This window comes from Crocuta crocuta, unplaced genomic scaffold (genome assembly GCF_008692635.1).
Source record: "Crocuta crocuta isolate KB4526 unplaced genomic scaffold, BGI_CrCroc_1.0 scaffold168, whole genome shotgun sequence".
Classification (NCBI taxonomy): domain Eukaryota; kingdom Metazoa; phylum Chordata; class Mammalia; order Carnivora; family Hyaenidae; genus Crocuta; species Crocuta crocuta.
Window position 1 is genome coordinate 4,782,915 of NW_027532591.1, and position 14,355 is coordinate 4,797,269.

General features: G+C 34.7%; 1 protein-coding gene across 9 annotated transcripts in view; it reads right to left on the reverse strand.

Moving 5' to 3' along the window:
* TUT4 (terminal uridylyl transferase 4) overlaps nucleotides 1-14,355 on the reverse strand; it is a 131,713-nt gene that overhangs the window by 65,590 nt on the left and 51,768 nt on the right. For all 9 annotated transcript variants that reach the window (XM_077779698.1, XM_077779697.1, XM_077779693.1 and 6 more), the window contains exons 5-7: nucleotides 5,457-5,634; nucleotides 3,356-3,444; nucleotides 2,225-2,276 (exon numbers count right to left, since the gene is read on the reverse strand). In XM_077779698.1, the coding sequence (XP_077635824.1) occupies nucleotides 2,225-2,276; nucleotides 3,356-3,444; nucleotides 5,457-5,634 (319 nt within the window). The remainder of the gene's footprint in view (nucleotides 1-2,224; nucleotides 2,277-3,355; nucleotides 3,445-5,456; nucleotides 5,635-14,355) is intronic.

Sequence of the window (14,355 nt, forward strand, 5' to 3'; positions counted from 1 at the left end):
GTCATTTGCTATATATCATAAACCACAGGCACAGTCCCAAATATTATCCAAAAAGTATAATCACTTTAAGAAGAAAGGTCTTAACATCTCTGAAAGTTTGAATATTTCCTAGTAAGTATATAATCTAGTCGAAGTCATTAAACCTTCAAAAATATGGCAAACAACAAACACCACTTACTTCTATTTCCAAAGGAGTCATGAAATGAAAACCTACAATGCTTTGACAACATAGCTGTTTTAAGTTATCCATGCAAGTAAAAGGCTAACTCTGCTGGCCCATTTCCTGTTACTATATGAAGAGTTTGCTCAATCAATCAAAGACCCTAAGGAAGAAGAGAGTAAAGCACACTTCCACTCTGAAGTCTTTCTCTACATCTCCCAGGAAGGCCCCTGGGAGATGCCATAAATGTCCAATCTAATGAAAATAGATAGTTTAATATTAATAGTTTAATATTATTTCATCTGAAGTTTAAAGAAAATCTCTTAGTAGTACTTGTTGGGATTATTAATTTATTAAAAAATCATGTGCTGAAGACTTATATGCCAGGAATCGTATTATGCATGGTTGGTATGACAATAAGACACAAAGAGCTCAAATAAGGGAAACAAACAGATAAACACATCCTGTAGATAACAAGACAGAGGTATTAAAGGAGTACAATGAAGGCATAGAGAAGGTAATAATTTTTGAATCAGACTGATTTTTATAAACCTATGTTATGTGACTTAAGATGATCGACTCATGTATTTAAAGTAAGTTTGCTAGGTTGATACTGTCCAGTGAATGTAAAGAGATAAAAGCTCTATATCTACCTCTTATGCATACTATGTTTTAGTTTTTGTGCAATAAGAGGCAAGTATTTATTAAGAAAGAAAACTATATTACAATCCCTTTACAAGATTAATTATATCAAATTATTCCCTTAAAAACTAATTTCCCAGGAAAACAGCCAATAAGATGCTGATAAATAATGGAGAGTTGACAGGACAGAGACAGAGACAAAGGAAGTTAGACTATGAAGTCAATGACAGGGTAAAGGAGGGTCAATAAGCTATCTTTTCTAAGCCAAACTGAAAATATTTTTGCCAGGTATTTGTAATTCATAAAATTTAAGATGACCATAGGATTAATAACAATCACAGCAGCAAAAATTTAATAAGAAGTTACTGCATGTAAACCAAGCACTTCTGAGCTGTGGATTAACCCATTTCATCCTCCCAACAATCTCCTCATCAAAAAGCACACAAATAATGTAGTGCTATTATTGGGCACTATATTGGGGTGCCTGGGTGGCTCAGTCAGTTAGACATCTGACATTTGGTTTCAGCTCAGATCATGATCTCACAGTTCAGGAAATCGAGCCCCATGTCCAGCTCTTAGCTGACAGAACAGAGACTGCTTGGGATTCTCTCTCTCTCCTCTCTACCCTGCCTCTGCTTCTATTCTCTCTCTCTCAAAATAAGTAACCTTAAAAAAAAGAAAAAAGACACTATCTTAGTGCCACTTTATAGATGAGAAAACTGAAGCATTAACACTTCATAATTTGTCAAAGGATACAACCAGTAATTGGCAGAAGTAAAATTTGAGCCCAGTTAAGCCTGCCTCCATATCCTGAGCTCTTAGACATTTACTTTTAACAAGAAAAGCAGTAAATAAAAAACAAGAAAAAAATATTCTACATTGTACTACATGACCTGGTTTAAGACAAATGTAATTTAATAACTTTTTTTATTTTGAAAGTATTTTTACCTATATGAAATATCCATTTTACATCAAAAGCAATCCAGACAGACAAGACAGACATGAGAAACTTACCAGGTATGATTTGGTTGATGTAATATAAATGATTAAATTATTATTTTAAGTGGGGGAAAAAAAAAAGTACTTAATGCATGCACACATTTTTCCCATAGCTCTCCTATAGTTTCCTTCATCAATGACTTCTTAATGATTACAGGTTTTCTGTCTTCTTTTACACAAGAAATCGCAATAACATTTTTATATTACCCAATAGACAGTACTTTTTAACATACCTATTTAAATATGATGCTTTTTATCTAATGACATGTAAATTTTATAGCAGACCTATTCAACCAATAAACGTTTATGTAATGTAATGACTCATATATGCTACAAGTGTTTAACTTGGTTAGCCATATATAAACAACACAGTTCACATACACCCAAAGAATTTTCTTTAGACAAATTAAAAAAGAAACTCACCACTTTTTTTTAAAATCCCAAGCACCTGTATCAGAAGATCTGGATGATTCATCTAAAAAAGTTCAAAGCAAATCAGTTTACTAATTTCAAAGTTCAATGTGCAAACATTATAGAGAATTCAATTTCATTAAATATTTAAATAAAACCATGCTCTGTATTTTAAGATGATAAAAAAAGAATAGTTAAAACACTTCTATAGTAATATATCTTGTTCATGGAACTAGAATCTAACAAATAATGTAGTGCTATTATTCCAGCAATATTTCTAGAATTAATAAGTTCATAGAATGAGAAAAGATTCTGGAATTTCACAGAAAAATAAATGAAAAAGGAATCAGTTTGCCAAATAACTGTTCAAGGGAAGTTGTTGAGATAGGAAATTTAAGAGCTACTGATAACAGGCAGCATGGTCAAACACCTTAGATTAAATACTACTTTAAAATACAAACTTGTCAAATGCTTAGTTTAGTATGTGCTTTGCTGCTATCTTAAAGTATTTAATAATCATATACTAATGGTAAGTAAATAACTGTATCAGATAAGAAGTTAAAACATCAAATTTTCACCTAAATCATTAATTTTCACCTAAGCATTAAATTATTCAATAACACGTAAAATGCCAACTATTTTAAATGTTTCATAGGTCAATAAATAATGTTAGCAGTGTTAATTACTTATTAAAAGTACCCATAATGTACGAGGCACACTATACAAAAATGTCTGGTATACAGCATCTTATTTAATATGAGAGTTATTATTACCACTGTTTTGGAAATTTAAAAAAACTGAGTCTCAATAAGGCAAAGTAACTTGCTCATTGAAGCCAAGACGTGAACACAGATGTATGATTTCAAAGTTATTCTCACTTTCTATACTGCTTACAAGTGATAATTATTCAACACAATCAAATATGTATAAGCATTTTCCTTTTTTTTCTTTACTGATTTCTTCTGCTTCCTTTTTCCTCTCCCTTATTTCTTGTATTCCACCTTTAGTTTCCAAAACCATATTTAATTACCCTACACACCAGAGTCTTAGAGTCTCCTACACCTTCTCTAAAAAGATAACCAATTAAAAATTACCAAATACTAGTTAAGAACCACATTAAAAAATGTTTTTATAATTACTTACCCTGGGAGGAAATTTTATATCTATATTAACATCACTACTTTTCAGAGCAAACTTAGTCAGAGACGAGCCATACAACCTAAGTGAACACTCTGGAAATAAAGGAAAGAATATCAAAGCATGAAATCGTGTGCAAATATGAGAAATTTCTTTAAAATGATGATGGGAAAATTGATATATTTCAATTCTGTGTCTTCCAATTCTAGTATATTCTTTTATTTATAGAAGAACGACATCCTTTCTAGCTGATCTACAAAAAAATAAAAATGTTTCTCAATTATGGGGTTCAGAGATAGAGAAGGAAGAATTACTCATAAAAGTTCAGTGTTTAAACAAAATATTAGTGCTTGCTTCGGCAGCACATATACTAAACAAAATATTAGTAACAGTTCATTTAGGAATGACTAGAAGTATGTTTAATATTTAATATGTAACAGTACAGAATGTACTAACCTAGGTATAGCTACTGTCACAAACTACATTTATTCATTCTTAGATATTTATATTTATGTAAGAGTTAACACTTTAAATGGGGAAGGGATCATAGACATTAAATGTCAATGCCCTTTAAAAATACAAAGTGAAGCCTCATCACTTGATATTACAAACCTAACTCCTCCCAAAAGAAACAATACAAAAAGGAAAAAAAAAACCCAAAGCACAAAACCCTGCAGTTTTCAAGATTTCACAGAACAAAATATACAGGAATAATAACATACAACTTACATCTTTTTCAAACTATCAAATACATTATTTCAAAAATCATCATAAGGCAAATTTTAAAAGGACCTCACCAGAGGGCAAGTTGAAAATAACATGATTGGGACTACTCTGGCAGGTTCAGTTTCTTAGAAAGTATGAGTTCATACTCATTTGTATAGATAAAAGTCTATTCTTCAAGTTCATAAAACGTCTGGAAGTCATTGAAGTCATTAACATCATGAAAACTTCCTTTCTGTCCATTTTTTAAAATGTTTTATTTTTTTAATTTGGGATCTACAGAGCACGCCTGGGTGGCTCAGTCAGCTAAGCATCCGACTTCAGCTCAGGTCATGATCTCGTGGTTCACGAGTTCAAGCCCTGTGTCAGGCTCTGTGCTGACAGCTCAGAGCCTGGAGCCTGCTTCAGACTCTGTGTCTCCCTCTCTTTCTCCCCCTCCCTCGCTCACACTCCATCTCTCCCCTTCAAAAATAAATAAACATTAAAATAAAAAATTTAAAGTAGACTCCACACCCAACATGGGACTCGAACTCACAACTCCAAGATCAAGAGTTCCAGGCTCTACTGAATGAGCCAACGAGGTGTTTGCATTTTTCTTCCCAAAATAGTAAATTATTTCTATATATAATTTAAATTAGTATTTAATGATTTTAGGTAGAAAATCACATTATAGAAATAAAAAGAGAAATGAAGGTGTTTTCCATTTTTTAATTTCAATTTTGTATTTTCTTAAAATCTCACAGATGGCTCCATATAAAACTATAATTTTGTCAACTGTCCAAAATCCCTTTGGTGATGAGAAATAAGTTTTATTTAACAGACATTTACTTAAATTCAATATTGATGCAAAAACATATTACAGGTTAAGCAAATATAATATTTACATAAATGTCTACAATAAACCTGGCACCACTCCTCCTTACATGAAAAACATAAGCTTTCTGTAAAGAAAGAGCAGTCAAAAAAAACAAATAAAAGGGCAAATTTTACTTGTAATGACCCTAAAGTAAATTAATTTTTTCCCATCATTGGCTATAAGAATCTTATTCAGTGACTAGCTAGAATGTATACACTGAAAATAATATAATTAAATGTCCACTCAGAAGTCAAAGACACTGAAAAAAATAAAATATAATGTTTGACCTATAAGAAATTTTTCTATATCTGACATTTTAAAACCCTTTTTTCCTCATTGTCATAATTGTCTATTTTCCTTTTCGGAAATATTTCCCAAAAAAATCACTTATAAAATAATTAAATTCATCTATTTTTAAGACGGAAAAACAAAGAGAAAGGAAAACATTAAAATAATTTACACCAAGCTTAACAGGAAGCAAGGGGAAAAGTTTTAATTTTAAAAGGTAAGCATAAAGTGTATCTGTACCTGGTAAAAATGTTGTTATAACCTTTGACATTTCCTCCACAATTTCCTGACGGACTCTGAGGTCATCATCTGTTATTCCATGTTCTTTTGCTAATTCAATAACTGCAACACTTAAAGCAGCCAAGTGGGCAGGGGACGGAGGTGGCAGAGAACGAAGCTCACTTTCTTCCTGTTTTTCCTATTAGTGTAACATTTAACAATAACATAAAAATTTTTTTTCTATTTTAATGTCCTTATATTTAGGATAGAAGAACATGAGTATATTAACAACAAATATTCACCTTCTATATGCCAGATTTAACTTAAGGCACCTAGGATATGGAAGTGAACAAGAGACAAAAATGTAAGTACTGGAATATTAAGAAGCCTTTGGGGGAAGTTGCTATTAAACATTAAAAAATAAATCTTGTTCTACTTTACTATCTGCATAAATTCTAAAATGCTGTATCAAAGCCACAATGTTGTAGGTATAACACTTAGCTGATAATTTTGTGGATAATTCTGCCGCAACAAAAAGACTGTTTTAGGTGTAGGAGAAAGTCTTAAGTCCTCTCTGATCTAGCATAAGATATCAGATTAAATGGTCACAGGAAAACATCCTAGACACTATCATTACATTTGTTATACAGACTACCATTTACAATTGATTTCTTTCTGTTCTTTTATTCAACACTAGGCAAAATGTTTCCCAAAACCCTGATTCTACTAAGTTTGAAAGACAATTTAAACCAAAAAGCTAAAGAGAGACTGACTATATCATATACACACGATTTTTAAAGATTGATTTATTATTCTGATTTAATTTTTTTTAAGTTTGTTTATTTGAAAGACAGAAAGTGAGAGGGGGAGGGGCAGAGAGAAACGGAGAGAGAATCCCAAGTAGGCTCTGTATTGTCAGCATGGAGCCTGATGCGGCTTGAATCCACAAGGGCTGGAATCCACAAACCGTGAGACCATGACCCAAGCCAAAACCAAGAGGGAGACACTCAACCAAGTGACACACCCAGGTGCCCCTATTATTCTAATTTTTTAAAAAATACATGCTAACTGCAAAAGCTATATAAAACATAGGAAAATATAAGGAAGAAAATCATCCACACAATCTCATCCTATTTTTTTTTTACCACAACTGAGACTATATCATTTCTTTAATATTATAATAATGCCACTTTCTGTTACATTTCAGTCAAGAGACATTCTCTTATTTTTTGAAACATGTAGTTCGCAATATATTGAAAAATCAAAAGTAGTTTGTTCACTCTCCTCCACCCCCTACACTACAGCTAAACAAACAAAGACTTTGGTCTATTCCTAATTTTATTCATTGTTACCATATTCAATCTTAAGTAAAGTTTACGTAAGGTACAGAAAATCAAACATGGCCATAAGACAACTTCATATTTTTTCTTCCAAGTTTGTATTTAAATTCTAGTTAGAGGAAATAGACAACAAATAAATATATGTATCATGTGAGGTAAAGCTATGAAGAAAAATCAAAGAGGGTGAAGGACTACAGTTTGATGGGCAGGGAATATTATTTTAGAAGAGTGGACAGAGTTAACTAAGCAGGTAATATCTGGCAGAAACCTAAAAATGAAGGAGAGCAACATTTAAATTTATGAGGCAAGAGCATGCAGACACAGAGAATGATAAATGCAAAGATTTGGAGACACAAAAGTACCTAATGTTATTTGAAGAGATCAGTGTGATGAAAGGGGTAACTAAACAATGAGGCTGAAAAGTTAACTAGAAGCCAAATATTGTATGACCTTACGATACTTCATAAGGACTTAAAACTTTTATTCTGAGTTGGGAAGCCAGTGAAGGGCTATGAGCAGGAAATAACATATTATGATGTGTGTGTGTGTGTGTGTGTGTGTGTGTGTGTGTGTGTTAAGTTTATTTATCTATTTTGAGAGAGAGAATTCCAAGCAGGCTTCACACCATCAGCACAGAGCCTGACGCAGGGTTCAAGCCCACGAACCGTGAGATCATGACCCAAGCGGAAGTTAAGAGCCAGATGCTCAACTGACTAAGCTACCTAAGTGCCCCAAATGTTATGACATATTTCAAAAGAACAATCCTGGCTGATAAATGAAGAAAGAATAGATTGGGGGGGTGGGGGGGGGCAAGAAGGAGAGGTAAACTGGAAAATGTCCAGGAGAAAGATGGTGATAACTTATACTAAAACAAAAAGAATAGAAGTGCCTGGCTGGCTCAGTTGGTAGAGCATGGGACTCTTGACCTCAGGGTCAAGCATTTGAGCCCCACACTGGGCACAGAGACTAGTTAAAAAAAAAAAAAAAAATCCAGGGGAACCTGGGTGGCTCAGTCAAAGTGGGACTTTGGCTCGGTCATAATCTCGTGGTTCATGAGTTCAACCCCTCCACTGACCTCTGTGAGGACAACTCAGAACCTGGAAACTGCTTCAGATTCTGTGCCTCCCGCTCTCTCTGCCCTTCCTCCACTTATGCTCTCTCTCTCAAAAATAAATAAACTTAAAAAAAAATTTTAAACTCTAGGGATGGTAATAGCTTTCCATTATTAAAAAGAAAAAAATTCCAAACAGAAAGAGTAGTGTGTGTGACAAATGACTCAATTTGGAATATATAATGTTTCAGGGTAAATTCTATAGAATTTGTCAACAGTTTGAACATGGGTGTAAATGAGAGAGATACATCAAAGACAACTCAAAGGTGCTTGTCCTAAGCAACTGGGTAAATAAATGATGGTACCTTCTGCTGAGATAAGGTAAGTTCTGGAAAGAATTAGTTTAGCCTAAAAATACCTGCCCAAGAAGTAAAAGCCTGCTAAGAATGAGTCTCCTATTTCTACCCTCTGGCCCTTCATCTCATTCCTCTTACATCTACCAGTTAGTCTCTTACTTTAAAACTTTCAATAAATCCTCAACAGAAGACTAGCAAACCAAATGCAGCAAAATATTAACTAGATTATATAGCATGACAAAGTGCAATTTATTCTTGGAATGCAAGAAGAGTTCAACATACAATAGTCAATCAATGTAATCACCATCTTAATAAAATGAAAGAAAAAAAATAACTTGGTCATCCTGACACAGAAAAAGCATTAGACTAAATTCACCCTTTTGTGGTTAAAAACAAACAAGAACCAAAAAACAAAAACAAACAAACAAAAAAAATGCTCACCAAACTAGGAATAAAAGGAAATGATCTCAACATAATAAAGATCTACATAAAAACCCACAACTAACATTAAACTCAATGGTTAAAGACTGAAAGCTTTTTTCTCTAAGATCAGGAACAAGTCAAGAATGCCCATTTTCAGGGTGCCTAGGTTGCTCAGTTGGTTGAGCATCCAACTTCAGCTCAGGTCATGATCTCACTGTTCATTAGTTAGAGCCCCACATTGGCCCTACGACAGATACTCTGTCTCCCTATCTTTCTGCCCTTCCCTGCTCACACTCCCTCTCAAAAATAAAACAAAACAAAAAAAGAATGCCCATTTTCACCACTTCTATCCAACACATTATTAGAAGTGCTAGCCAGAGGAATTAGGCAAGAAAAAGAAATAATAGGAGCACCTGGGTGGCTTAGTCGGTTAAGCGTCGACTTTGGCTCAGGTCATGATCTCACGGTTGAGTTCGAGCCCTACATCGGGCTCTGTGCTGACAGCTAGCTCAGAGCCTGGAGCCTGTTTCGGATTCTGTGTCTCCCACTCTCTCTGACCCTCCCCTGCTCACACTGTCTCTCTCTCTTTCTCAGAAATAAAAACATTAAAAAAGAAGAAAAAGAAAAGAAAAGAAAAGAAAAAGAAATAATAGGAAACTAATTTGGAAAGGAAGAAATAAAATTGCCTCTATTCACAGATAACAATCTAATATGTAAAAAACCCTAAAATGCCACAAAAAAAACTGTTAGAACTAATGAACAAATTCAGTGAAGCAGCAAGATACATATTAACATGCAAAAATCAGTTCCATTTCCATATGCTAATAAAGAATCTGAAAAGGAAATTAAGAAAACATCTCCATTTAATATAGCCTCAAAAAGGAACACCTGGGTGGCTCAGCTGGTTAACCATCTAACTCTTGATTTTGGCTCAGGTCATGATCTCACAGTCATTAGATTGAGCTCCACACTGGGGCTCCACAGTGAGTGTGGAGCCTACTTGGGATGCTCTCTCTCCTCCCTCTGTTCCGCCCCTCATTCTCTCTTTCCAAATAAATTTAAAACAAATAATAATAATAAAATAGCCTCAAAAAGAATAAAATACTTAGAAATTAACCAAAGAAATGAATGACTTTGTACACTAAAAACAATAAAAGAGTTAAACAAAAAAATACAGGAATAAATATAGACATTCCATGTTCACAGACTGGCAGATTTAATATTGTTAAGATAATGTCAATACTATTCAAAGTATTCTACATAGTCAATGCAATCCCATTAAAATGGGATTGATGTTTTTGCAAAAATAGGAAAATTAACACTAAAATTCTGACAGCATCTCAAAGGACCCTAAACAGCCAAAAGATTCTTGAAAAAGAACAACAAAGTTACAGAATTCACATTTCCTGATTTTGAAATTTACTCTAAAAGCAACAGTAACCAAGACAGTATGGTACTGGCATAAAGACAGATGTACAGGCCAACAGAAAAAAACACATAGCCCAGAATTAGACACTCATATATATAGTCAAATGGGTTTTTTTTTTAATTTTTTTAATGTTTATTTATTTTTGAGAGAGAGAGCATGAGCGGGGGAGGGTAGAGAGAGACGGAGACACAGAATCTGAAGTAGGCTCCAGACTCTGAGCTGTCAGCACAGAGCCCGATGCGGGGTTGAACCCACAAACCATGAGATCATGACCTGAGCTGAAGTCAGTCACTTAACTGACTGAGCCACCCAGGTGCCCTTATAGTCAAATGATTTTTAATAAGGATGCTGAGACTATTCAATGGCAAATGGATTGGCTTTTCAACAAATGATGCTAGGAAACCTGGCCACCCATATGCAGTATAGACCCTTATCTTACACCAATATACAAAGATCAGTTCAAAATGGACCAAAGATCTAAATGTAAAAGAAAAATTATAAAACTCTTAGAAGAAAACAGAAAAGTATCATGATACTAGATTCGGCAATGATTTATTGGATATGAAACAAACAACAAAAAAAGACCCAGAGAAACTAAAGAAAAATTAGACAAATTGGAATTTATGAAAATTAAACTTCAATGCATCCAACAACACAATTAACAGAGTAAAAAGGCAACCCACAGAATAGGAGAAAATATTTGCAAATCACATATATGATAAGGGATTAACATCCAAAACATATAAAGAACACCTAGGGGCACCTGGGTAGCTCAGTCAGTTGAGACAAAACCAAGGGCAAAGGGAAGAGGGGAATGAAGAATTACTGTTTAATAGGTACAGAGTTTCAATATGGGATGATGAAAAAGTTGTACAGATACACAGTGCAGATGGTTGTACAATCATGTGAATGTACTTAATGTCACTGAAGTGTAAAAATGGCAAAAATAATAAATTTTATGTCATATATGTTTTACTACAATAAAAAATTTTTAAATGGCACCAAAGAAACAAAAAACAAAACACCTTCAATGGCACCAGTAAGATAATGCCCCATTTTTTAATGTGGAATATACAGCAATTTGGTTCTAGCTTGCCTTTTTTTTTTTTTATTTTTGAGAGACAGAGAGACAGAGCATGAGCAGGGGAGTGGCAGAGAGAGAGGGAGACTCAGAATCGGAAGTAGGCTCCAGCCTCCGAGCTGTCAGCACAGAGCCTGACAAACCTACAAACAGTAAGATCATGACCTGAGCCAAAGTCGGACACTCAGCCGACTGAGCCCACCCAGGCGCCCCTTAGCTTGCCTTTTAAAGCCCACCTCCAACCATTCTTCCTACTTCTGCTAACATTTTACGCAATATCCACAGTTATAGTCACCAGCCATCAAATACTATATGTGCTATTGGGCCTCCATGCCTTTACTGATTTTGTTCACAAAAGCCTAAAAAGGTCCTCAACACTCTTTTTTATATTCATCTGGTGAAACTCTAATCTTTGAAGCTTAAATGTCAAATATTCTGTGAAGGCTTCTTAATGTCTTTCCCTTCCAACATAATAAAACACTCTCCTTAATTCATGATTAATAACATGCTCTGAATTCCACCACTCTTTACCTTCTCAGGTCATCAACTCATTCTCTTCATTTTAAATATTGCCCCATCTACTGGTCTGTGCTTTCATCAAGTAAGCACTCTCTACCTCCACAAGAGCAGCAACCACTACCACTTAATGAGTACCTATCATGGGCCCAGGATTGTATCAGGAGCTTTACAGATGTTATGTCACTTAACAATACACCTCCGCAAGGGGGATACTGTCAAAATTATTTTATAGATAAAAATGAGGTTTACAGATGTTAAATATCTTTCTACAATCCCAGGGTGGAACTGAGAATAAAATCTAACTCTAACTCAAAAGCTTATGCTCTTTCCACTTCCATTTAAATAATTAGTCAACAGGGGCACCTGGGTGGCTCAGTCGCTTAAGCGCCCGACTTTGGCTCAGGTCATGATCTCATGGTTCATGAGTTCAAGCCCCGCATCAGGCTATGTGCTGACAGCTAGCTCGAAGCCTGGAGCCTGCTTCAGATTCCGTGTCTCCCTCTCTCTCTGACTCTCCCCTGCTCACACTGTGTGTGTGTCTCTCTCTCAGAAATAAGTAAAAACATTAAAAAAAAAAAAGTAAATAATTAGTCAACAAATAGAATTGAGCAACTATGTGCCAGGCACTATACTAAGCAATGGAATTATAATGGTAAAAAAAAGATTGCATATAATCCCTGCCCTCATGGAGCTTATAATCAAGAGAGAGATCAAGATTAATCAAATGATTATTTAAGTTAAAAAAAAAAAAAATTAAAGCTGTCAGGGCACCTGGGTGGTGAAGTCAGTTAAGCGTCTGACTCTTGATCTCAGCTCAGGTCACGATCTCAGAGTTCATGAATTCAAGTCCCACATCAGGCTCTGTGTTGATGGTATGGAGCCAGCTTGGGATTCTGTCTCCCCTTCTCTCTGCTGCCCTTCCTTGTGCTTTCCCTCTCTCGCTCTAAATAATAAACTTTTAAAAAATTAAAAAATTAAAGCTGTGAACTGTGATGAAAGTTCTACTATGCTGTATTTTTTAAAAAATGCTGTGTGCTACTCTAGCTATCAATTTTCTTTTCCTTCTTTCACAATGAATTTTCCTGAAAGTTGAATCTATAGAGCTTTTCTTTAACCTGCTCACTTAAAACTATGTCACTGGGGCACCTGGGTGGCTCAGTCGGTTGGGCATCTGACTTTAGCTCAGGTCATGATCTTGTGGCTCGTGGGTTCGAGCCCCACATTGGGCTCTGTGCTAACAGCTCAGGGCCTGGAGCCTGCTTCGGATTCTGTGTCTCCTTTAAAATAAAAATCTCCTTAGTTGCCAAGTCAGACATTTCTATCTTCTTAGATTATTTTTGTTTGTATTATTAGACACTGGTCTATCCTCTTGAAATTGTTTTTTTCCTTTAGCTTCTGTGAAACCTTTCTGTCTCTATTCTTCCTATTTTTCTGATCATTCTCCAGTCTATTGGTTGCTCTTCTTCTACTAGTCCCTTAAATGCTTGTATTCTTTGATTTTCTCTCTTTGTTCCTTTGGGTTATCTCACCCACACCCATGAGTTCAATTTATTAAAGATTACCAAATCTGAATTTCTAGCTCCTATTATACATTCCAGATTGTTATATTCAACTTATTGGTGGACATCTCTAATTGAAATATCCTGCAAGTGCTTCAAACTCAGTATGTGCAAAAACCTTTTTTTTTTTTTGTATTTTCTCTGAGTAAATGGTACTGTATAATAACACCTCAAATCAGTACCTTATGACCACTCTAGACATCCTAAGCCTCCACCTCCAGAATTCTACATCCTAAATCTCTTATTAAAGTTCTAACCTCAACTCCATTCTCACTACTTCATCTTATCAAATGTTCATCATTGCATGATTGGATTATCATGAAAGATTAACTAGTCTCCCCAAACCTAGACCTTTCAAAGGATTCTTTCACACCTGAGTGTGAAAGAGTGAGTGAGCTTGCAAAAATACATGTCATTAAGCTCCATAAACCTCAAAATAAAATTCAAACACTCTAAGTATATATATTCATTAATGATCAGGCTTTTGCCTACTCTCCAATTTTCCATATATTTCATCCTCTGCTTTGTGTTTTTTCAGTTATGCTAAACCACTAGTTCAGCACTCTGAACACACTCTGCCATTTCTTACTTCAACTCTCCACGTGATGGCTTCTCTTCTATAAAGATAAATTTTCATTTCTTCACCTGGCTAACACTATTAAGAACCAGGATCATATTCTCTATTCACTTTTTCTGACTTACTACACAAACTCTTGTTACATAAATCCCTCTACTATCATAGCATATTCTAAAAACCATCTACTATGACACTTATCACACTCTTTCTCACACTTATCACACTCTTTCTCAATCAACCATTTGTTTATATGCCTGCAAACTCCTTATGTCCACAGGTTATGGAGCTTTACTTTTTACATTTCTGTAACAGCAGTACCTAAAGCAGAAGCTGAAGGTACACAATAAAATCTTTATAAATAAAAAAAAAAAAATCTTTATTAGTCTTTTTACTGGAAAATATAGTTCATTATCTTTTGGGATATGCACAAGATAGGACTGAGTTTTCTTTTTGATCTGTTTTTCCTGACGCCATCAAGCCTAGAGCCCTACTCCAAATTCTGCCAATTCGTTGGGATGGAGGTTTTTTCATTATCTTATTCAATCTTTCTACCTCCAATAATTCAGAGGTTATACTTTATTGCTA